A 22,571-nucleotide genomic window follows, 5' to 3' on the forward strand; every position below is an offset into this window, starting at 1 on the left:
AATTAAAAGTTGATGAGCAGGAAACAAAATGACCCATTGACACTGTCGGGTTTGTAATACTTTATTCCACTTACTCAATAAAATCAATATGAGGTCCTACCTTTTCCTATACAAAGCACAGCACAGATAAAGTGAAATGTAGTGGTGAAGTTTGAACAGAAAAAGGACACAATGCATGACAAGACAAAGAGGTGACAGAGATCCAAATTGCCGTCGGCCCCTTTTTACCAAACAGGACCTGAAAAATAGACATTTAGGCAACAGAGGGTTCACAGTTTCTTGCTGTGTTACTGAGGTCAAACGGTGAAGCCCAAAGTCAATACACGCCCCTTTCTGTTTAATTCTCTCCAGCCGGTATTGCATCTGATTACAGTGACTGTACTTGTCAATATGAAAAGTACAATGAAAAGTCCCAAAACTTCCATCAAGCATCGAAAGCGTGCAACAAAACCACAATATGTCAACGCGAGCACTCTACAAGTGCTCTCTCTAACGTCTAAAACCCAGAGCAAGTCATGATCAAATTCAGCTGACCACACATTCAGAGTAAAAAGGTGATTCCAATCTTATTTCGGACATAATACAGATATGTCTGAGACAAATGTGCTAATCAAAGGGCACTTTGTCGAGTCAAACCTGTTGTAAGCAGCATGTTTGGAGAAGAGGAATTTTTTTTTTGCATAAATTGCCTGCTATGTCTATTTGTCGTACTGTATAATTCTGCAATAGTAATGTTATAAAGGGAACGCTGGATCCTATTCAAATTATAGTCCGAGAGGCTGCTCTGGGTTTCAGGGTTAAGGCCAAAGAACGTGTGTATCTGTGCATTTGTGTTTCAGGATTCAGAGGGGCAATGTGTTGGTGTGTCGCCAAGCAGGCCGTGGCATCGTTCTCACTTTTGGGCTCTTTTATTTCCTCTCTGCTTGTCTCTGTTCCATGGAGTCTTTATGCCTCCAGCTCAAAACCCATGCCCACTTTGTGTCCGCCACCATTCACGTTCTTCCCGTCGATCAGAGCTGAGAGGGTGAGCTTCACTCCTGCAAGGACAGACAGTCAGATAATGTGAGTAATAACTCAAAGCTGATGTGGTTTGGGATCTTTTCACACAAGAACATTTTATGTAAATCGAGCCATTTTATGTTTTTGTTTAAATGAAATTATCTAACCTGGCCTGAGAGTTTGTGTGTATCCAACTCCAACGAGGCAGGCATTGTTGACCTTGGTCTGCGAGGAGAAACATCATATCAAGGACGGGTTAGATCATCATAGATGCCCGAGTACACAGATGGGAACTGTGTTACATAATCTATGTAAACGGATAAACAGAATAATCAGCTTCAGATGAGGTGGAAGTCAGTCAGGTAGTGAGGTTGATATTCAGTCCACGTATGTATCTCAATTTCCTGAAAAGCTAATAATGGCTTCATCGGTAATTTGGTTTCGTACATGAGCGAAACAGACATTCTCAACATTGGGGTCTCGAGATGATTTCAAGGGGTCTTTGGATGATTCATGAGAAGTGAGTCTGAATGAGTTGAATTATTTCTGCATGAGATTCTGTAAAGAATGTTATCTTTCAGCAGTTCAGAAAGATTGAGAACCACTTAACTACCATTATTAATACGACGTGTTTATTGAGAAGCATCAATGTGTGAAAAGCATTCTACTGTTTGAACTGTGCAGGGTTTATTTAATATAAATGTGACACTAAAGAAAAATGGAAAAAAAACAAGGTTCTGACAAGTGTTTCAGTTTTTCAACTTTTCCTATAATGTTAATGTTTGAAGAAATGGAGTCATGTACTGCCATTACATTAAGTGTAAAGTTTAACATTTTGTTAATATTTTAATAACGCTAGGAATCTGAAGAAAAGTGCGAAACAATTGTGGAAAAATATTTGGTTTAATACTGTAAACTTTGTAAACTCTCGTGTGTTGCATTTTAAGTTGTATAAGTTATAAATGAAATGTTTCCACATGACAGTGGTGATTTATGATAATACGTTTCAAATACTCAAGTAAAGCCTCTCACCTTTGTAACTCAATGCAGTACTCCAGTAAACATAAAAAGTACTAATTAGTAAATGGTGTCATGTCAATACATTACCAGGGATGGTGAACTGTAAACAATACTGCACAGTGCGCGTGGCAATGCGATCACATTACAGTGCTATTATAACAGTGGAGCAGACGTGGTTTGTTCTTACAGACAGGGACGCGTCCTTATCCAGCTGATATTTAGCTCCAATTCCAAAGCGTGTGTTGTTGCTGCCTGCGGTCCAGGCCAGGTGGACGGCTGACTCCATATTGCTGTTCACCTTTTGGTAAATGGAGCCGCCGAACTCGATGCCGTCGTTTCTGTAACAAAACGGAAATAATTCAAATAACAAACATTGCAGTACTTCCAGTACTTGCTTCTCTGCACTCTGGACGCAGTGACTCACACGTTGGTGTGAAGCTGGAAGTCACCCGTCTTGTATCCAAGGGCGAAGTTGTTCTGGGTCAGTTTAGATTTGGCGGTATCGAAAGCCAGCTGGTAGCCGGCCAGCCAGCCTTCGTAGCCCAGCACAGCTGCTGCGTGGACGGTGGGACCGGCCATGTCGAAGTCCAGGTCGCAACCCATGTTCACAAAGTCACGCTTGTAGCCAGTCTTCAGTTTAGCACTCTTCTTGCTGAATACAATTTGGAAGAATAATTAATATCTCTGTTACACGTTGTTGGACTAATCTACTCCGAGGACAATAACGATAAATGAACGGAATTGATCTTACCCAGTGTTGGGCACAAACGACGTGTCCAGACCGAGCTTCAGGCCCTGAGCCAGCTGCAGAGAGAGAGAGATCACAGGGGGAAAGCGTAAGCTGTCTGTGAAGAGTGTTTATCTCACTGCATCACGTGAATAACTGGATTTCTTTGTTTCATCCTCTAAGGTCAAAAGGTGAAACTTCTTCAAGCAACCACATGAAACGTTACTTAACGTTGTGATACAATGAGACTGAATGTAATTATATGAATGGTGATTCTGTCCTTTTCATTAAAAAAAATCAGTTTTGTGTGACTCCACCTGGTCCTCCATTGTGATCTCTGTAGTGAGCGTGTTGTCGGTGTTCCATTTCTGGTTGAAGCTGAGGCCCAGCTCTTTCACTTTGTACTTGGTCTCCAGGTGGCCTCCCGACTTCCCGGTGTCTGTGTTGTTGGAGCCAGAGGTGGCAAACTCCTGCAGGGCAACATGGGAAGGAGTAATGAGGGGAGATGAGGTTGAACGGGAGGTGGGAAAAGAAGAGGATAGGCATATCAAAGCACAGCTACAGGAATAGGAGGCAGGCTGGGAGGAAAACAGTTCATCAAGCTTTTCCTCTGCCACACAATCCCTCTCAGGTTTTTACGAGCGGCTCTCTTAACGGAATAGATACACCTTTAGAAGATATAGGCATAAGATGGGAAGGAAACTGAAAATACGGGCAGGACTGTGAGGGACGTGTTGGTTTGAGGACCGGTGCTGTTATGGCTGCGGTCAGAGTAATGGGGCCATATAGGCCATCTACGGCTGCATAGAAACGACTGGCACAAAGCGCGCACACAAACACACAGCTGGTATCACTGGCTAAGATCCTGCAGTGCCTCTGTGTTTAATCATTACACAAACACACACTCTCTCTCTCTTACCATCTGACAGGAGTGTCCAAAGAAGAAGCAGGAAAAAGAGAAAAGAGATTAAGTTAGGAAGACCCACACTGTTAACATGCAAGAGTGAATGATTGATGGCAATGCAGAGGGGACAGAAGAATTATTGAAGGGTAACTGTAGTTATATATTTATTTTGTACGTATGTACAGTGTGTGTGTGTGTGTATGTATGTATGTATGATCTCCACCACTTATGTTCTGATGTGACTCATCAGTTCACGGGTGCAAATTGAGATCAGCATTGCAGAAGCTGGAAGTTTTGAAAACAGAAGGAAAGAAGGGTTGGATGATTTTCAGCGAGGTTTCCATGGCATGCAGAAGCCGCTCATTTATGGTTTTACGACGCCAACAAGTTTAGAACACTGAAGCTGAGCTGAACATTTGAGGAAGTGTTTTTTTTTTTTTTTTGCGTTCTGTTACACCATGTTGCTTGTGAGACGGGTGGTGCTTAATGGGCAGACTGTCCTTCTCTGCTGACAGCGTATGCAAGCACATGTCAGGCACACTCCAACATCAAGAGTCTCGAGTCAGCCATTTGATCCATGCCCGGGGGCCTGGCGAGAGACCTGCAGTTCATATTTAAACACATCAGGCTCACGGACAATACTTACAACACCACTCTGAGACTTGGTCTTCACGTCCAGCTTCAGCACGCCATATCCTGGAAAGAAACAACAGGAACTCAAGGAGCTGAAATAGACTTCAAAGAAAGCCTAAAAAAAATAAACTCCATGGGACTGCACAGTGTGGATTTGACAAAAACAAACAAATTGAACAAATGTCTAGTATGCGTTCGCATCAATCGAGCTTCTGCGACAAACAACGGCAAATAAGAAAGCCACGTCAATGCAACAGTTGACAATCTGTTGACTTACCATAGCCCTTATTGAAGATGTCTTTGGCAGATTTTCCCAGGTCCGAGTATGCAGGAGGAACGGCCATTGTGCCTGTGTAAACCAACAGATTTCTTTGTTACAACAGTAAAACACACATTTTGCTGCAGTTACTTCACTGGTGGCAAAGTCGGTCAGGTTAAAATGTCTGTGCAGGAGGGGTGTTGAAATATCCCATCAAATAATGGAACAATAACAGGTGTTCTCTTCAACATAACAATGCAAAAACCCTTCAAACTCAAACAGCTTATGACCCTCCAGATCCCTCTATAAGTGTAGCAGTACAAACATAAAGCACTTTTAAGGGAACAGAGCCACATCGACACGCATGCGAACGGCTACTGCGGGTAGGCGTTTTCTACAAGATATTTACTAGCAAACAATCGGTACATGTCTGTTTTGGGCTGCTGGAAGGGAGCATGTCTGGGTGCTGGTGATAGCATCCCTCCACCAGCATCCCTCCACCCCCTTGTTCTTCCATGTAGGACATATTGATTGCCTGGCAGCTGTCCATTGCAGCAAGCAGCAAGGGTTCAGAAACTAAGGGAACTATTCTTTTATAATAGAAACCAATATTTTCTACAGACCACAAAGGCTATAGGTATTTAACAAATGTAACAACCACGGTGTAAAGAGATAGTGGCACTCTGTGCATTATAGGTGGAAATGCTGTAAAAGCTGATGCAGCAGAGCTCCTGTAAGCACCAGCTGGATTGGTTAGTCAGCAGCTACCACTCCCATACACTACTGCACTGCACCGTACTGCTTCACACAGTCATCGGGGTCCCCTGGGTCAGCATGTGTGCGCGATCCTTCTGTGTGTGAACAAGACATTTTTGACAAGGTGACTTTTCTGAAGCATTTCTAATGTCCTGCATTTGCTGACAACCACGAGCCAGTTTAATGTTTAACTGCTGGCACGCCTTCGCTCCCGTGCCTCCGCCCAGCCTCTCCCTCCTGACCGTTAATCTTACTTATCATGCGTACTTTGCAGAGGAAGGAGACTTTGCTCAGAGAAATGCAGACCCCCATTAACTAATGCATCCATAACAGAGCCATTGCAGCCCATCAAAGCCTGTCAAGAAAAGAGGCCACGTTGAGATCTTGCTTCAAACAGAAGTGTAGCTAAATTGCAAATCCAGGGACCCTGATGAGAGCACATCTCTCTGTCTACAAGCACACCCCCGCCACTCACCATGTCCCTTGGGTGCGTGGTGGTGACACGTCACACATTGGCCTTTGTTCTCAGCCTGCTTGCCTTTTGCTGTCTTGTCCTGCTGCACCACAATCCCCACTTTCTCTGCCATGTCTCTTCAGACAAGGGAAGTATAAGGAGGAGGGACAATAGAAAACTTCTGGCAGGCAGCATCGCAGCACAATTAATGGGTTTGGGCGAGAGTGTATTCTGAACGTGATTCTTCTCGCATGACTGCTGTAGCTGTTGCATCACATTGTACAGTGTGTGTGCTGTTGGACAGAGGATGAGCACATGTACTTTGTGCACCGGGTGGTAACATGATAAGGACAGTAGACAGATGAGGGACAATGATCTTTATAAAATATTCTTTCTCAGTGTCATATGCGTAAATAGTTTCCCTTTGGGATTAATAAAGTATTTCTATTCTATTCTATCCTATTCTATTCTGTAACATGTATGCGACTTGAGTTTGTAATGTCACCAACTTCTTATGCAATCCATTTTCTCATAAAGTAAATATATATATATATAAATATAATGTAGTGCTTAAAGCTCCTATATTTTGACTTTCGTGTTTCCTTTCTCACACCAAGGTTTTTTTATTGTTAGGTTGACGGTTAAAGTTATAGTTTCTAGATTTTCCTTCTTACTCTTCAGTCCTGCAACAATCCACTCTTTTGTTAATTTGGCAATGCTAATATAATGCAAACTTTGAAGCAGTATCGCAATTTGTTTGCAAACTTTTTGTCAATTTGAAAGTGATGGAGCAAGAGTATCATTTAGGTGGCAGTGCGTGGCAATAGTGGGTGATTTATTTCTGCACCGCATCTCGAAAGGAAACGTCTCAATTATTGAATTATGATCAAAAAAACATTGCTGTTTGTACAACTGCCTATTATAATAAACTGTCTGGAGACACATGAGCTGAAACTCACTGTAAATCTTTGTTGCCGACAAAGATGTAGCTTAAGAATGATTCAACCTGAGAGAAAATATGGAAAAGATCACAAATATAGGATTTTGAATGAGAAGAAATCGAAGTTGACTTGCAGGGAATTTCTTTTCTCGTGGGTTCCCATTGAGGTCTTTACATTTAGAGCCTTAAAGAACTTCATCTTTCTGCCCTCTCCATCATCTGAAGCTTCACTTTTCATTCATCAAACTCTCAGCGGCTGCCTGACAGCTGACGAGCATCTTGCTGACTACGTGCTATTCCCGACGTGTTGTCATTTCACCAAAGTGACAGATGCCCCACCTTGACTCTGTATCCCCCCACCACCTCTCTCCACAGTCCATGTTTGACCCTTTCCGTCTCTGCATTCGTCGCTCCGTCTCAACTCTAAATTTAGAACAGGTGAACCTGACACTGCACCACATGGGACTTGGCTTTCAACAAGTGTCCTCATCCAGGTTCATCCTCATAAAATAAATCCAATAAAAGTAAAAATTATTTATCTACATTGCACTGTGTTTACATACTAACATCCCCCCACCCCCGAGGAACCGCCGTGCCTTCATGAGCTACAGCCCATGACAACTGACTCTCAACTCAACAGGCCAGAATAACAGCAATATTAAAACGATGGTGTGTGAGAGGAAAAATAAGGACAGACAAGATTGCGGTATTCAACAACCAAATACAAATCGACCCTACAGGTACATGTGTTTATAATTGTTCTATCAATATTGTGTGATTTAAATAAGACAATGATTGCCAATGACATGTTTACACTTTTTAGACAAGATGTACATGTTAAAAACATGCAATCAGCTATATTTTCTTTTAGAAAGTTTATGTTTCCAAGAGGTTTTATATAAATGATGCAAAAAATATAATAAGATCAATTGATTCTAACAAATTAGCATGCCTGAGCAATGTATTTGAAAATCCTTGTTGTATGACAACAAATTTATGTTAATGCATCTGAATGTCTCACAGGTAAGGCTAATGTGACAAATATAGCTATCAAATGAAATAAATTGATACCGTTTGATACAAGTTGGCATTATTTTACCTTTTAAATGATGGGAATGTTGCTGGCATTGATTCAACAGCCATCATTGATATATTTGGATTAAAAAAAACACTCATTGATGAAAGAACTCCCACTGATGAATAGAACCTTGTGAGAAACTGTGTAAACAAGCAGTTTCCCAACACTGACCTTTAACCTCCAGATAACATAACACCAAGACAACTGTGTGCATGTGTGTGTGTGTGTGTGTGAGGCAGGTTAAACTTAGACAATTTCAAGCTTGGACATGGTATATTACTGTGTCTGCTTCATACTCTGATCAGTCACATCCACTGTTTTATTGTGTACAATGACAACACAGCGGCTGCTGTTGTGCCCAAGCATGTGTTCACTTGTGGGTGAGGGACATTTGATGCCTGTTGCGTCACCCAGTGCTGTTAATAATGTCTCTCTTTAATAAAAGGTAGTGTAGAACACAAACTTTCCTTAAAAACAAACAAAAAAAAGAGATAAACTCATATTCAATTTAAAACTAATAACAGTTTGTAAACACTGAATTCTCCTCTTTCACTTACTCCTACAATAGTTTAATTGCCGACTAACACCTCTGGATCACTACTACTAATTCTCACGACATTGTCTGCGCACATTGTATAATCACAAAGTGTGTGTGTGTGTGTGTGTGTGTGTGTGTGTGTGTGTGTGTGTGTGTGTGTGTGTGTGTGTGTGTGTGTGTGTGTGTGTGTGTGTGTGTGTGTGTGTGTGTGTGTGTGTGTGTGTGTGTGTGTGTGTGTGTGTGGGAAAGTCCAAAGATAACGGGTTTTAAAAAAGAACAGTGGTGCCTCTTGACTATCAGACAGATAATGCGTGTTCATAAGATTTATGGCATTATGTCGCTTTGCTCCACAAATCAACGCGTTTAATAGCGAGCTGGGTCAGTGTGTGGTTTTCCTTTGTTCCTGATCGGTGCATTGGTGGTGGGACCGCAACTCCTCACTTTGTATCGCACAAGCAACACAACATATACAGGCTTAATGCACTGCTACACTGCCGCTACACAGCAACACCGTCTCTCTTTGGAGGATCAGTGCTGTTACGTTCTAACGTAGATCCCCACTTATAAATAATACGGACGCATAATATTGCATTTGTAGTTGATCTTCAAGCAGTTTGCAGTTGTGCATTTCAGTGAAATAAAGGGGTAATATAGGCCTCAACTCGTATTTAAAACCTTTGGCATGCCCGTCTGCGGCTCCTCCACGCCTTCCCGTGAGTGAGTCACGTCTCCCTGGCAGACTGTCAAAACCACTGCTGGAAAACCATCGACATGCCATGCAAACACATCGGAATGGGACCAAAAACGCGTGATTGATTTAAAAAAACAAAAACAAAAACGAAGACATTTCTCACCTTGATGTATTTATCGGGCGGAGTGTGCAGAGTTGGTCAGAGCTGGTCGCTGCAGCGGGACACAGTGAAGGAGAAGCGAAGGCAAACAAACTGGGCAGGCGCGAGGCAGACCTCCTGCCCCCCGCGAGGGAGGGAGGGAGAGAGGGAGGGAGGGAGAGAGAGAGGGAGGGAGGGGGTTGTTGTGCAATTGACATTGAGCATAGGAACAAAAAAAAACTTCTATGTTCCATTTATACATGCTTTGCAGGTGTTTACGTCATGTTTTGTTGCGTTACTGACAGTGAACAGATCCGAAGTGTTTAATTTGAGGCAGAAATGACCCCGTTAAAAATGCTCAAGGAAAAAAAGGGGGTGTGGTTTTACTCTCGTGGGATAAAAATATATACAGTATTGTTATTGTGTATTATGGACCTCTAAACTTGTAATAACAATTACAGCAAAGTATCCCATTTACTCATCAATATCTGTCCGGGTATTTATTTTAAGGACAGTTGCAAATTTGAAATACATCCTTAAAGTATACAAATGTTGATCTCTATTTCTATTGCCACGACCATTATGGAGTCATGGAGGGAATCTCCTGTGAGGACGTTGTGTTTTGATTTCATTAGACTCTATGTGCACGAGGGATCAGTGACCTCTACCGGAAAACAAATCTAATGCGATTGCCCTCAGTATTGTCTGGCAGGAAAATTCCACGAACACCAAGTATATGCACTATTTCAGCCCACTGTTTCTACATTAAGAAGTTTTAACGTGGGCTGCAAATGATCGAGATTGAACTTCGTTTGGATTTATGTTGTAAATTTTCGGAAAACTAAAGCTTTAAAGGTAGAATTCAGACAATACCCTCTGTGGAATAACACATAAAGAGCAGCTTGAACTAGATCAGACACACAACAACACATTCAGACCCAGACTTATCTCGAAAAAATATGTAAATTTGAGGAAAGCATAATCAATAATTTATACTATGAGAAGGCTAGGCTTGGTGCTTTTTTTTTAAATACATGAAAACGTTTGCCAGAATCCTCTCGATTGTTTTCTATTGGCTCTAGTTCTATGTGCGTCTGCCTCGTTGCCGTGGTGACGACAGCGCAACAAGTGTTGACGATCCGCGTCATCAGTGCGCGTGAAGCTCTCCAGCCGATAAACAAGAGCATTTTAAAAGGTAAAAAAAAAATCATTATCTCGCTTTTGTGATGGTTTTGTCGACCTTGATCGATCTTTATGATCAGATTTGTGACCAAATGCATGCTAATATTTCGTCGAAGAAGGACAAGACGTCGAAGAACCTGTACTGATGATCGACTTTATTACAAGCTAATTAGGAATAGCTATTGTTAGCTCCTAATAAGACTACCAAAATGTAAATAGAAGGGCACCAACTTTCTCCACAGCGATTTACTCATTCATTCATTCATCCATTCATTCATCAGTCATTATGTGTACCTTGTACATAACATGTATAATGGATTACTACTAATCGAAAAGATATATTAGTAATTATAATAATAAGGATTAGTCACGTACATTCATGCATAGCCATAATCTGTCTGTGTGATTTGTTTTATGAATCATAAAGACATATGGCAGTTGGTGCACTGCAATAAATGCAGTTATTGCTCCATCAACATCAGGAATTCAGCCATCATCAGTCAGACTTCTCTTTAGAAAAAATACAATCTTTATTTCTTCATCTCATACGCCTGCCATGTTCTTTGTAGTTTCAGATGTGTGAGGGGCCTTCATCAATATCTGGGCCAATCCCGCCAGACCCCACTCTGTTTCCACAGTATTACAAACGGCCTGCTTCAGGTTAGATGCGACTGTAACACTTCTGCACCCTTAAATTCCCACCAAAATACAATTTACTCTATGATTATGTATGCTTGTATCAAACTATGCTATAAAATAAAAATGTTTACTCATTTGAAATCAACGCCTTGTTCTGTGTGATGCTGCAGCAAAACAATTTGAATTGTTGTCTTCATGGGAAATGTTTTTGACTGAGCAAGTGGTTACGTGATGGAGACACAATCAGGTTTTTCAAACTTGTACTTGTAATCTTCAAAATCCATCTGCATGTGTTTGAAATCATTCCATAATACATTTTGACGTACAGGTAAATTATTTCATCTTCATTCATCCATTCTAGCACGTGGCCGCATCGAGGGAAATCAGGAAGGGACCTCGGCCTTGCTGTCAGGGCCACTGGCTCCAGATCCCGTGTTGCACCCCGGCTGCTACAGTGCTCGTGTCCCAGCACCTCGCCCTCGTATCAGCCCTAATGCCACTCATATTCTTGAACGAGGACGCAAAGGCGTTGTGGGGGATCTACTCAAACTTGAGGGCTTGTCTCTCACCCCTGTTCCCAAACAGAGTAAGTGCTGTGTATTTTTATTTGTTGCAGCATATAGTTTACTTTCTGAAAGAAGCCCCCAGCTTTGTCTTCCACATTATACATCATATAGTTGGAGTGGATTTTTCTGAGGAGCTCTAATAGTGAAACAACTTGTGGTAAAGAAAGAAATTAGCATGTTTTTGTCAGTATTTTCTTTTTTAACTTTATGTGAGAACTTCTTTGTTTTTTTTTTTACATCAATAAAGTACTTTTTAAAGATTTTGTGACTCTACTGTTTAGAACAGAGAGTCCATGACTTTGGTAAAGAGAATGTCCGTCGGCTGCGTGAGATCCAGAGACGCTGCAAAGAGCAGGAGGCCAAGAGAGCACAGTCTCATCCTGCGCCAGTCAAAGCCCTCTGGACCTCCTCAAAATACGAGAATGTTCCATCTACGGTGATAGCCCAACTACAGGCAAGAAGCACAACAAAAATGTCTTGAGTTGTGTGTTTTTTCCTCATCATGGATTAACCAGTCTGTTTCCTCCATGCAGGTTTGTAGTCCAGCTGTCAGGCCACAGTGTCAAAACTTTCTTAAGGCCCACTCACATGGTGTGCCCAGACAACAATCCAGAACTTCGCCCAGAGTTCCACAACGTCGGGCTTCCTTCGGCTCAACAAAAGACCAAGAATTACAAGTGAGAGATTGTTTTCATACTTTAAAAAAAAAATAACTTAATAGTACGTAGCAGAGTTGTAATATAAAATTGTCATTTGGTCCGATTTCTGACAAAAATGTAGATATTGTATATATTTTCAGATTTAATTTCAGATTCCAAAATGGTTCAGTGATCAATAATAGGATTTATTTTCCTTTCTTCTCTTCATTACAGTTACAAGTTCAAGGTCAGGCAATTGACTTTATAAAACATAATGCCAGGGCTGCAGGAAAAACTGTGCTCCGCCGCTCGCAGTCACTGACAAACCTCAAAGAAGTGAATGTTCCCAGTGCAGTCATCGGCCAGGTGCCTCACTAGTGAGTGTTCTTACTCCACACTTCAATTCAAAAACTTTTCCTCGTGTGACTCATCGTCATTTCCACTGCTATTGGGTTTTTTTTTTTTCCATTCTCAATGATACTCAAACATTCCACACCACACCCACACAGCCTTGAAGAAAGGAAGGAGCAATGGCGTAAAGAGGCAGAGGAGAGGAGAAAAAACGTGCGAGATCCTTCAATCCCACCTGGTCATGCCCTGATGCCTGAAAGTGAGAGAGTGGAAACACTGAAGACCCTGAATGAGGGTATGCCTCTTTATTTCTGGTCCTAATGACAGCATTATTTTCAAGCACACTGCAATATAGTAATGTGGGTGAAAAGAACTTGCCTCACTAATTGTAAGGTTTTGTTTTTTTCTTCCCTCAGCACATCGCTCCTTGGTGACTGAGCTGCTTTCGCTCCCCCTCAAAGCTGACAATCTCAGTGTCCGTTCACGTCGTGCTCAACTCGATTGTAGGCTTTCTGAAGTCGAAGAGGCCATTAAAATCTTCTCCCGGGACAAAGTTTATGTAAAAATAGATTCCTAACATATGAGGATGAAAAGGAGAAGATGAAACAGGGATGAGAGGGAAGGAAATCATGTAAATCCACTGCTTTAGAGGTTCATTTTCATTATGTATTTGATTTAAGTAAAATTACACTGTATCTTTTGAAACATGACCATTTTGAAGTTGTGAATGCATAAGTTGAATTTCTATATTTGGAAACAGATAGATTTCTACTTGAAGTAAAATATTGAGATTACTGGGTGCCGAATTGAATGCCACTGAAAAATATGCAGTTGTCTTGAGGAATAAAATGAAATAAAATGCACATGTTCTGTAAAGGTGAGATGAGAAACTATGGTCTTTACCCCTGTCATCAGGGCCATGTAATAAGTCAACTCCCTTCAGTGTTCCAGGTCGCAATATTGGATCATTTTCTCCGGTATTTTTCCTTATTTACCTTTACATGTCTCTTCTCACTCCATCCATGAAAACATTCCCAGACTTTCTTTTCTCCTCCTGCCAGGCAGCTCCTAATTCACCCTTTTCTCCATATGGATCGTGTTTTGTACTTGGTGTCAACATGGTGTTGGACTACCCAGTAATGTATAATAATTTATGTGAAGTCAGTTGTTTCAAACAATAAAAACATTCATGCTGCTCTAAAGTTATGTTCATTTAAATTATTTTAACTGGCGTTGTCCCTATGCGTAATGACATCATGCCACGTCGGCACGCCCCTCCCCCTCGACGTGTTTCGGTCATTGTTCGACGTGAACTGGCCTCTGCTAACGTTGCTAGCTCGAGGCTAGCCGAGATTCAAAGAAGTTTAAACTTCTTCTGCATACATATAAGCTATAGTGTGGGGGCTTAAAGATCCACAATGAGCAAAAGGAAAGCGCCGCAGGAATCCCTGAATGAGGGAATAACGGACTTTCTTGTAGGTACGTGAGGAGTTGGACGCTCGAGCTTTGCTAATTGTAGCTAGCTTGACAGTCGGTTTTGTTTTGAATTAAAATCGCCCCAAACAATCTTTTAGCAAGTTTATACGACAAACATACATGTACAAATATATCCAGGTATGCGGCTATTTCTTCACAGTTCAGTTCGGGTGACTTTTAAAGAGCAGGAAACGGGGCTTCGATAGGCGCGTGCCTTTGTCGTTTAAATGTCCTCAGCAGTGTGGACTGTTGTTGAAAAGATGCAAAATAAAGTCAAGCATATTTGCCATCTGTTTTCCTCCTGTTGTTTTCAGAGCTGGCCAACTATGAGAAAAATGTCAACAGGGCAATACACAAGTACAACGCGTACAGGTAAGCTCTGAAGCCTTGGCAGATCAATATGGGAAGTTTTCATCAATTATTGCTACTTTAAAACTATAGTTTTTTGGGGGGAATGAATTGTATGCAGAAGTTGGGGAAACCAAACATCAACATCTATCCTCTTTATCAGACACAGCTAATGATATAAAATAAACCAGCCCTGCATTACAGGTTTATTCAAAACTGTTAAGGTTTGATTCAGATGAATGACTGTATCGTGCTGTTAAGTGGTGTCTAACGTCTATTGTTTTTACAGCGTTATTACCAACGAGTGTTTGAATCAGCTTCTATATAAAACACCTTTGTCAACTAAAGCTAAACCAATCTAATGGAAATGAAGACAGGAAGTTAATTACGGTTACTTTTCTTGTCCTACCTCATGTATAGAAAACCAGATTGGATCATTATGTTTCAGTTAATGAAATTACACATAAACCTGTGGATTTATTTGAAGTAGACAATTCTAAATAACCTTTTTTTGTTGTTGATGCTTTGTTTAGGAAAGCTGCTTCTACCATTTCGAAGTACCCTCACAAGATCAAAAATGGAGAAGAAGCCAAAAAACTGGTATGTTTACACCTTACAATTTCAGTGTTTTCATTCACTGCCAAATCATGTGTTTTTAAGTGGTAATGGTCCATGTTCCTCTCCAAGACTCAACATTCTCATAGCCAATGCTCTGATGAGTCCTTTTGTTTGTGAATGTTGTGTTGGTTACTAGTTTTTATTAGTGCATACTGGTGTTGATATGCATGCATGTATTGTGCAACTTGTTTTTCAACATATAGGGTTGATTTAATGAGTCCACATTTGCATTCGTTGATACATTCATCAAACCACCTGTCATTGCTCTCTGGGATATTTTTAGGTGGGTGGTGAAGACCCCCATCGATTAAATGGATTACACATTCCCCACTAAAAACACAAACATGTTATTGTCTCACTTTTTAAATTGTAGTCATATTTCCTTGTTTGTTTTAATGGTTTGGATTCACTATGCGTTTGACTAAAGGCTTTTTAACACGGGTCTTATGTTGACCTTCACTTGGGCAAATGACTTTTTGTACTGCTGTTGACATTTGTTTTCAGTATAATGCCCTCCGTCATTAAATATCAGCGCTCATGTTGCTGTGTTAGTGTGTTATGTGATGCCCTCTGTTATAGCCTAAAACATTTGTCACAGCTCCTGGACGCATCTTGCATAACTGCTGCGGATCACACTGTTCAGAATCTTCAGCCTCATGCTTGTTATTCCATCTGAACAGGACGGTGTTGGAGCCAAAATAGCAGAAAAGATTGATGAGTTTCTTCAAACTGGCAAACTACGGAAACTGGAAAAGGTTAGTCTTGTAGTGTGGAAATAAATTACCTGCATTAAAAAAAAAAAATCTATTTGCATATGGTATATTCCAACAAACTGACGTGCCATTTTGACATTGTCCCCTAGATCCGCAATGACGACACAAGCTCCTCCATCAATTTCCTCACCAGAGTTACTGGGATTGGGTACTTAACAGTCCACATTTACGCAATCGTCCCCGAAATGCATCACTTTTGATCAAACTTTATCAGTGGCTCACATCAGGAGCAAGTTTTATTTCCTATATGTCTGTACTTCGCGTAGCTAAATGTTTGTCCTGTGTTGATTTCAGGCCTGCTGCTGCCAGGAAGTTTTTCGACGAAGGGGTGAAGACATTAGAAGGTTTGAATAAAATCCTCCAGCTGTTTTGTTTGGTCTCAATTGTGTTTATGACCTTCTATTGTGCTTATGAAATATGATCATTTATTTTCTTAGATTTGAAAAAGATCGAGCACAAGCTAAACCACCATCAGCAGATTGGTCTGAAGTAAGTCTCGGCATGTTTTAAATGATATCATCAGCCATCTTCAACTGCTGCATGCAATGTGTCTGAGTGGTTACTTTGCTTTGTTTAGATACTTTGAAGAGTTTGAAAAAAGGATTCCACGAGCTGAAATGGAAAAGATGGAGGTAATTATATGTCTGTTTATATATGATGGATTGTAAAAGCTTTTTATGCAACTCACACACGGATGGTGTTTGTTTGTCGGTTTAGACTCTCATCCTTGCGGAGTTGAAGGAGATTGGCACTGATTATATCGGAACGATCTGTGGAAGCTACAGAAGAGGTACATTTTACTGTTGAGGAATTCATTGTTACTGTGTCATTTGTTATGAGATGACCTTGTGCCAACTCAAGCATGCAGGTAAGCTGATTCCCTGCAGTAAGTCCGCCGAAGGGCACAAAGGAAACGCACTATTGTTCTGTAGTTTACAAGCACACTTCCGCCTCTGATCATGTTCATGATTTCTAGGTGCGGCATCGAGTGGTGATATTGATATTCTGCTGACCCACCCGAACTACACGTCTGAGACAGAGAAGCAGGTACAAAATGACTTTCCATCGGCTTCAACTCGCATCCTGTAGTGAATAGATTGTTGTTAGTTGGAGGATGATTTGGTTTCTGCTCCGCAGCCCAAACTCCTCCACGCTGTGGTCGAGCATTTTGAGTCCATCGGCTTTGTGACCGACACTCTGTCCAAAGGAGACACGAAGTTCATGGTGAGGCCTCTGATTAATTTGTAATGAGTGCTAACAAGGTTACAATAGTAACTACCTCCAACGCTCAAGGCACATGATTGTGTGGTCTTTTTTTTGTTGTTTTTTTTTAGGGTGTCTGCCAGCTGCAGCAGAGTGAGGACGATGAAGAAGAATACCTTCACAGGCGTATTGATATTCGGTGCGTCACTATATGTTTGCTCATGGCAATATGTTTATGGGGACAACAGCTTGTTTTACAGTTAATCGCTTTTTTTTTTTTTTTTTTTTTTGACTCATAGATCGCGCTCTCATAATTAAATCAATTATATGCATTCTTGCCAATCAAGAATTAAAGGATTTTTTTTTTCTTTTCTTACTTATTCCAATCTGCTTTTTATTTATTTACGCTTTTCTTCTCATTGCTAAAGGTTAATTCCCAATGATCAGTACTACTGTGGAGTACTGTACTTCACGGGAAGTGACATCTTCAATAAAAATATGAGGACTCATGCTCTGGAAAAGGGCTTCACTCTCAACGAATACACCATACGACCACTTGGGGTCACTGGTGAGACTGGATCTATACAATAACAGTATATGGCGTTGAAGCTCATGACATCTGTTCCAGCTGTTTGTATGTTTTCCGCGTTTAATACCTGCTAATTTCCTCTGTTGTAGGCATGGCAGGGGAGCCTCTGTTGGTGGACAGTGAGAGAGACATCTTTGAATACATCCAGTATAGATACAGAGAGCCCAAGGACCGCAGCGAGTGACACAAACTACAGCATAGTTACATCTGTATTTAAAGCTACAGCTTTCCTACAAACAAGATCTGAAAGTGTGTGTTTTGTGTGTGTTTTAGATGAATGCTACACTGAAAATTTTGCTTTAAACATTTTACATTTTGTGGAAATCAGTGATATTTTAACCTAAACATGCATGGAATGAAGAAAATATCATTTTTGTTTTGGGTGTAAGCCAGTTAAATTTCACCATCTTTACTTGCTTCATTTTTAAGTAGCTGGATCAATCATACTCCAGTCAATAGTAATTTATTTTTTACTGTTAAAAAAAACCCCTCAAAACCTAATAAGTGCAGTGTTAATATTGATTGGCTTCCATTACAATTTCTTCTCACCATGAACGTTGAATCAAAAGGAAGACCTTCTTATTAGTATTGCTCCCTTAAACATTCTGGCAGTTCCTGACTGTGGACATTACATCACAAGACCATAGCTTTCATTTGTTGTCGATCAATCGATGGGTGTATGTGAACGTCCTGGTAGACTTGTCTCTCAAGCATGTATCAAAATGTGGGTTTGGTGCTTTTTCATAGGGGCATTTTCAAAGTGAGACATTTGACTGTATTTTAAAGTATTAGGAATGTGTTACTGTCACTGTGTAGATACCTGCATATATATCAGAAAATTTTGGGTTTTTTTATAACAAAAGCATCGACGTAGGGTTGTTCATGTCAATTTGGTGTACACCTGTGAGTGAAATAAATGGGTAAAGTTGAACCTATTGAAGTTATGTTCATCTTATTTAAAACAAAAACGTATATCAATCAGTGGCACCATTGCCATGCACTCAATAATACATTTATTGAACAACTGGACCATAGCAAGTTGTAGTGCAAAAGGTCCTTTATTGTTCAAGAACCAAAAAACCTAAAATGAATAAAAGCTAATTAACCTGACACCATTCAGACTATTAATCCATTGGTGGGGTCACAAAACACCGAGAGACAGAAAATGCACACATAAAAATGATTGTAGAGGGATGAATTAACCTGATAAGTGTATCTTTATTTTGAGAGAAATTCAGAATGTTCAGAGAAAACACCCAGGGAAAGACAGAACATGTTGATACAACATAGGCAGATACCAAATTGAGCTTTAACCACTTCACTATAAATTAATCTCAGTCAATGACTCATTCAATCTGTAAATTGTTTACTGGAATATAAAAGTAACTTCGCTTTTCATTATCATCAGTGGCAAGTTCAATATGTGTGCAAAAGATATTGCATTTAAAAAAGATATTCTCACTATCCCCATGCATTTGGCTTTTCTGACAGCATCAATTCACCTGGTCGTCTATTTATGTGATATTTTGGGTAATAACAGACAGGTTTTCTTTTTGCATGAGTTCTTTTGAAATATTAGCATGACTGTTAATTGTTAGTCTTGTAAATAATATTTTAAATATTCTATGTATATTTATGTTCTATTAACTGCACTCTATTTATGGAGCACAATACTACATAATATTCTCCTCTGGGATTAATAAAATAGTTATATTCTTCTTTTTTTTTTAACCAACCGAATATTTTAGCATTAATTACGATAGTCAATCACCTCCTTCGGCGTTATGGCCGAGTCAGCCATGAGCGAAGTTGTTGACACGGGTTGCCACGGTAACAGCTGTATCGCAAAGCATCATGGGTTGAAATAAAATGCAGGCAGACACACCGGGGAGATAGACCTGATCCTTCCAATGACGACGCTCTTAACATTAATACCAGCCAATGAGAGCGCTCCGAGGCAGCAGTTTCTAGCCGTTACACACCCACATTACTACTGGTGTCAAGCCAGCCGCCGCTCTTTTTAGCAGTGCGCCCATACACCGTGTATTACCGTACGAGCGCAAGCGAAGGGATTTCAAAATAAGTGACCTTACAGTGACTGAGATCTTATCATTGTACAACTTTTTTGGAAAGATATTCTTGCCATGCTGTGTTTAAAAAAAAATATTTGTCAGATCTTTTTTTTTTTTTTTATATATTTTTAAAACGTAATCAAAATAGGGGGCTGTTTATTGTATTATAGTAACATTAATACACCACTGGCAGAAATTGAGGACGCATTTTTTTTTTTTTTGCTTCTGTGTGCAGTACGAGCTATTATTATTTGGGTTCTAATAATTATTTAAGTATTAATAATTCACTAATTTATTAGCTTTGTTGTTGCCTCTGTGATTAACAGTAATAATTATTTGTGTCTTAACTGGCAGAGATCGTATTTACTGGAATGTCCCTTTTATTTTGAAATCCGTTTCCTTGCGCTCTTACGGTAATGTATAGTGTACAGGCGCACGTGCTAAACAGAGCGGCGGTTGGCTTGACTGTTTTCCGAAGTGGGGGCTGGCTTGACACCAGTACATTACTTTTGTGTCAACCACTTCGCGGGAGTTGTCGCCTCCGGAGCAGTCGTCTCTTTAAAACTAGACAAACAGTCTACGGGACGCTTGTAGGTAAACCAACAACTTTGCATGCAGATGCTTGTTGTTAATTTGCTTTATTTTCTTTATGATTGATATTGTGGTATTTCGCTCACTGTGCTACGTTGCTATTTTTTTTTTTTTTTTTTGCTGTGGGGGATTATTGTGCTATGAATGAGTTCTCGTGCTTTTGGCTAATCAACGGTTCATCATGGCTGAATGCGCATGTGGTCAATTGTTGCTACAGATTCTTCTTCTCCCCGTGACTTCCTCACTTGTAAAATCCAGTCCCATCCATAACAAATGTGAGATTGCGTAGAAGATAGGGGGGTTTGTGTCGGAGTGAGTGCGCGATGAAAACGGATGCGGTGTGTTTTTATTCTCCTTCTCCCTCCTTTCCAGCGTCACTCAGGTAGTTGCAGCAGATTAGCTTCGTGCCCCCCCACTCACCCCCCACCAACTCGATTCTCGGTGAAACCTCTGAAAAATCTGAGAGGATAATCTCAAATGTCTTGCGTATCCATAGAAACAACGCAGAGAGCGCTTCCAGCGAGCCCGCTGCTGATGGAAGTTGTTATGCAACACTTGTAGAAATGAACACTTTATACATTACGCATCAGCTATTATGTAATACGAGACACGCTCACTGTGTGCGTGTGCCTTTTTGCTGGTTTGTGGCCTTAGTGTTAATAGATTTTTATCGTTCAAGTCACTCGTTTTTTTAAGGACTTGCTCGTGCCTTTAAAAAAAACAAAAAAACAAAACAAAACGAGTCACTGTGTATGTGCGCGTGTGCGCTCGCGCGCGCGTCTCTTGTCTCTCTCGATGTGAGGATGATGAATTCTCCGCTGTGTTTTGGTTTCCCAGGGTAACCATGTCTGACAGAAAGGCAGTGATCAAAAATGCCGACATGTCGGAGGACATGCAGCAGGAAGCCGTGGAGTGCGCCACGCAGGCCCTGGAGAAGTACAACATCGAGAAAGACATCGCTGCATACATCAAGAAGGTAAATAAAAGTAATCTTCCTCATCTCCCAGCCAAGTGGTGTCAATTCACTGAATATGGTCGTGATTGTAAGCTTTTTTTTATTGGCCTCAACACTCTCGAGTTCCTCATCACCACTGCTATTTGCAATTGTTTCTGCTCTTCCTGAGGAAACGTGTTCCTCTTGGACCAACTGTCCCACACAACCCATATTTGTTTTCAATTTCCACGACGGCATTCCCAGCACACCTTTAAACCAAACCTGTACAACAGTGCGGATGCAGTTTAAAGAGGAATCCGTACTGTAAATCGTTTAAGCTCCGATCTGTGACAAAAACAATCATGCAACTGATTCTAATTTGCTTCATTCTGTTGTGTCTCACGCAGGAGTTTGACAAGAAATACAACCCGACCTGGCACTGCATCGTCGGGAGAAACTTCGGCAGCTACGTGACTCACGAGACCAAGCATTTCATCTATTTCTACTTGGGTCAGGTGGCCATTCTGCTGTTCAAGTCCGGCTGAGGGAAGGCCGTTATCGCCGCACTGACCGAACACACACACACACACACACAGTGCCGTGAAAAAAAAGTATTTGCCCCCTTCTGGAATGCTTATTTATTTGGAATATTTCCCCCACTTCAATGTTTTAAGATAATGTGTACCAATGTGAACACAAAATGCAGTTTCTAAATGATGATTTAATGTTTTAAGGGAAAACAAATCCGTGCAAAACCTACCTGTCCCCGTGTGAGAACGTTAGTGTCTTAGTTCAGGTCAGAATGGAAGTGTGACGATCTGGAGCTGCTTGATTTCAATTGTGGCTGCCGAGGGTGGCCTATTAGGTTTAGGGGGCAATTGGTTTTTCACACAGGGCCAGGGAGCATTCACTAGTTTTTTTTTCCTTAAATAAAATCATTCAAAAATAGCATTTTCCATTTACTTGGGTTGTCTCTGATATTCACATTTGTTTGATCTTAAAGTGGGGGAAATGTACAAAACAATTCAGAATTTGAGAAAAGGGCAAATATTTCACAGCGCGACACAGTACTGACTGACTCTACAAAAAGGCACTTATCATTCCTTGGCAAGGGGCCGCTGCCTTTTTCTGTGCTTTCTACTTTGTTTTTGAATAATAAAAAAAAAAAAAAAGTGGCCATGTTTAAGAGATAAAACTTGTATTTATTTTTGTCTTGTTACATTAGATGTCATTTTTTTTAATTAAAGCATAGCGAAGCCGTCTGGGTCCAATGTGTGCTGTGATCATTTTTTTATCGCATGTTTAGCCAATAAAGTTGAAAACCTCAAACTAGTAATATTACCAACAGGGTGAAACTGGTCATACTGCAGTTGCCATGTTGACCAATTTTATTGCTTCAGTGTGACACAGAAGCCGGCACATCGCAAACAATAGTATTCGACTGGTTAGATTG

General features: G+C 40.7%; 4 protein-coding genes across 6 annotated transcripts; 3 read left to right on the forward strand and 1 right to left on the reverse strand.

The window, feature by feature from the left end:
- Positions 1-45: 45 nt before the first annotated feature.
- vdac3 (voltage-dependent anion channel 3) lies at positions 46-9,278 on the reverse strand. Of its 2 annotated transcripts, XM_080499302.1 has the most exons (10): positions 9,163-9,278; positions 5,774-5,889; positions 4,561-4,632; positions 4,297-4,346; positions 3,064-3,216; positions 2,771-2,823; positions 2,444-2,671; positions 2,207-2,357; positions 1,167-1,224; positions 46-1,037 (listed from the first exon to the last, which is right to left on the reverse strand). In XM_080499302.1, the coding sequence occupies exons 2-10, from the start codon at positions 5,883-5,885 to the stop codon at positions 946-948; spliced, it is 969 nt and encodes a 322-aa protein (XP_080355428.1). In that variant the 5' UTR covers positions 5,886-5,889; positions 9,163-9,278; the 3' UTR covers positions 46-945. The 2 variants fall into 2 exon arrangements, with proteins under 2 accessions (XP_080355428.1, XP_080355429.1); XM_080499303.1 differs by lacking the exon at positions 5,774-5,889 and having other exon boundaries at positions 9,163-9,248.
- A 1,617-nt stretch (positions 9,279-10,895) lies between these two features.
- On the forward strand, positions 10,896-13,138 carry enkd1 (enkurin domain containing 1; the record flags this gene model as incomplete). Its single annotated transcript, XM_080499701.1, has 7 exons — positions 10,896-10,980; positions 11,321-11,545; positions 11,807-11,979; positions 12,059-12,202; positions 12,398-12,540; positions 12,673-12,809; positions 12,931-13,138. 7 exons carry the CDS (start codon positions 10,896-10,898, stop codon positions 13,089-13,091), a joined length of 1,068 nt encoding a protein of 355 aa, XP_080355827.1. The 3' UTR covers positions 13,092-13,138.
- Positions 13,139-13,830: 692 nt separating this feature from the next.
- polb (polymerase (DNA directed), beta) lies at positions 13,831-18,446 on the forward strand. Its single transcript, XM_080499871.1, has 14 exons — positions 13,831-13,993; positions 14,305-14,362; positions 14,872-14,938; positions 15,637-15,711; positions 15,819-15,877; positions 16,024-16,073; positions 16,167-16,218; positions 16,307-16,361; positions 16,447-16,519; positions 16,706-16,776; positions 16,867-16,953; positions 17,064-17,131; positions 17,361-17,500; positions 17,611-18,446. Exons 1-14 carry the CDS (start codon positions 13,933-13,935, stop codon positions 17,703-17,705), a joined length of 1,011 nt encoding a protein of 336 aa, XP_080355997.1. The 5' UTR covers positions 13,831-13,932; the 3' UTR covers positions 17,706-18,446.
- Positions 18,447-20,043: 1,597 nt separating this feature from the next.
- dynll1 (dynein, light chain, LC8-type 1) lies at positions 20,044-22,384 on the forward strand. 2 transcript variants are annotated; one of them, XM_080499797.1, is made up of 3 exons: positions 20,044-20,183; positions 21,022-21,160; positions 21,526-22,384. In XM_080499797.1, the coding sequence occupies exons 2-3, from the start codon at positions 21,029-21,031 to the stop codon at positions 21,661-21,663; spliced, it is 270 nt and encodes an 89-aa protein (XP_080355923.1). In that variant the 5' UTR covers positions 20,044-20,183; positions 21,022-21,028; the 3' UTR covers positions 21,664-22,384. The 2 variants fall into 2 exon arrangements, with proteins under 2 accessions (XP_080355923.1, XP_080355924.1); XM_080499798.1 differs by having other exon boundaries at positions 20,053-20,187.
- The last annotated feature ends 187 nt before the right edge of the window (positions 22,385-22,571 follow it).

The sequence above is a fragment of the Blennius ocellaris genome, assembly GCF_963422515.1.
Source record: "Blennius ocellaris genome assembly, chromosome: 7".
NCBI classification, from domain to species: domain Eukaryota; kingdom Metazoa; phylum Chordata; class Actinopteri; order Blenniiformes; family Blenniidae; genus Blennius; species Blennius ocellaris.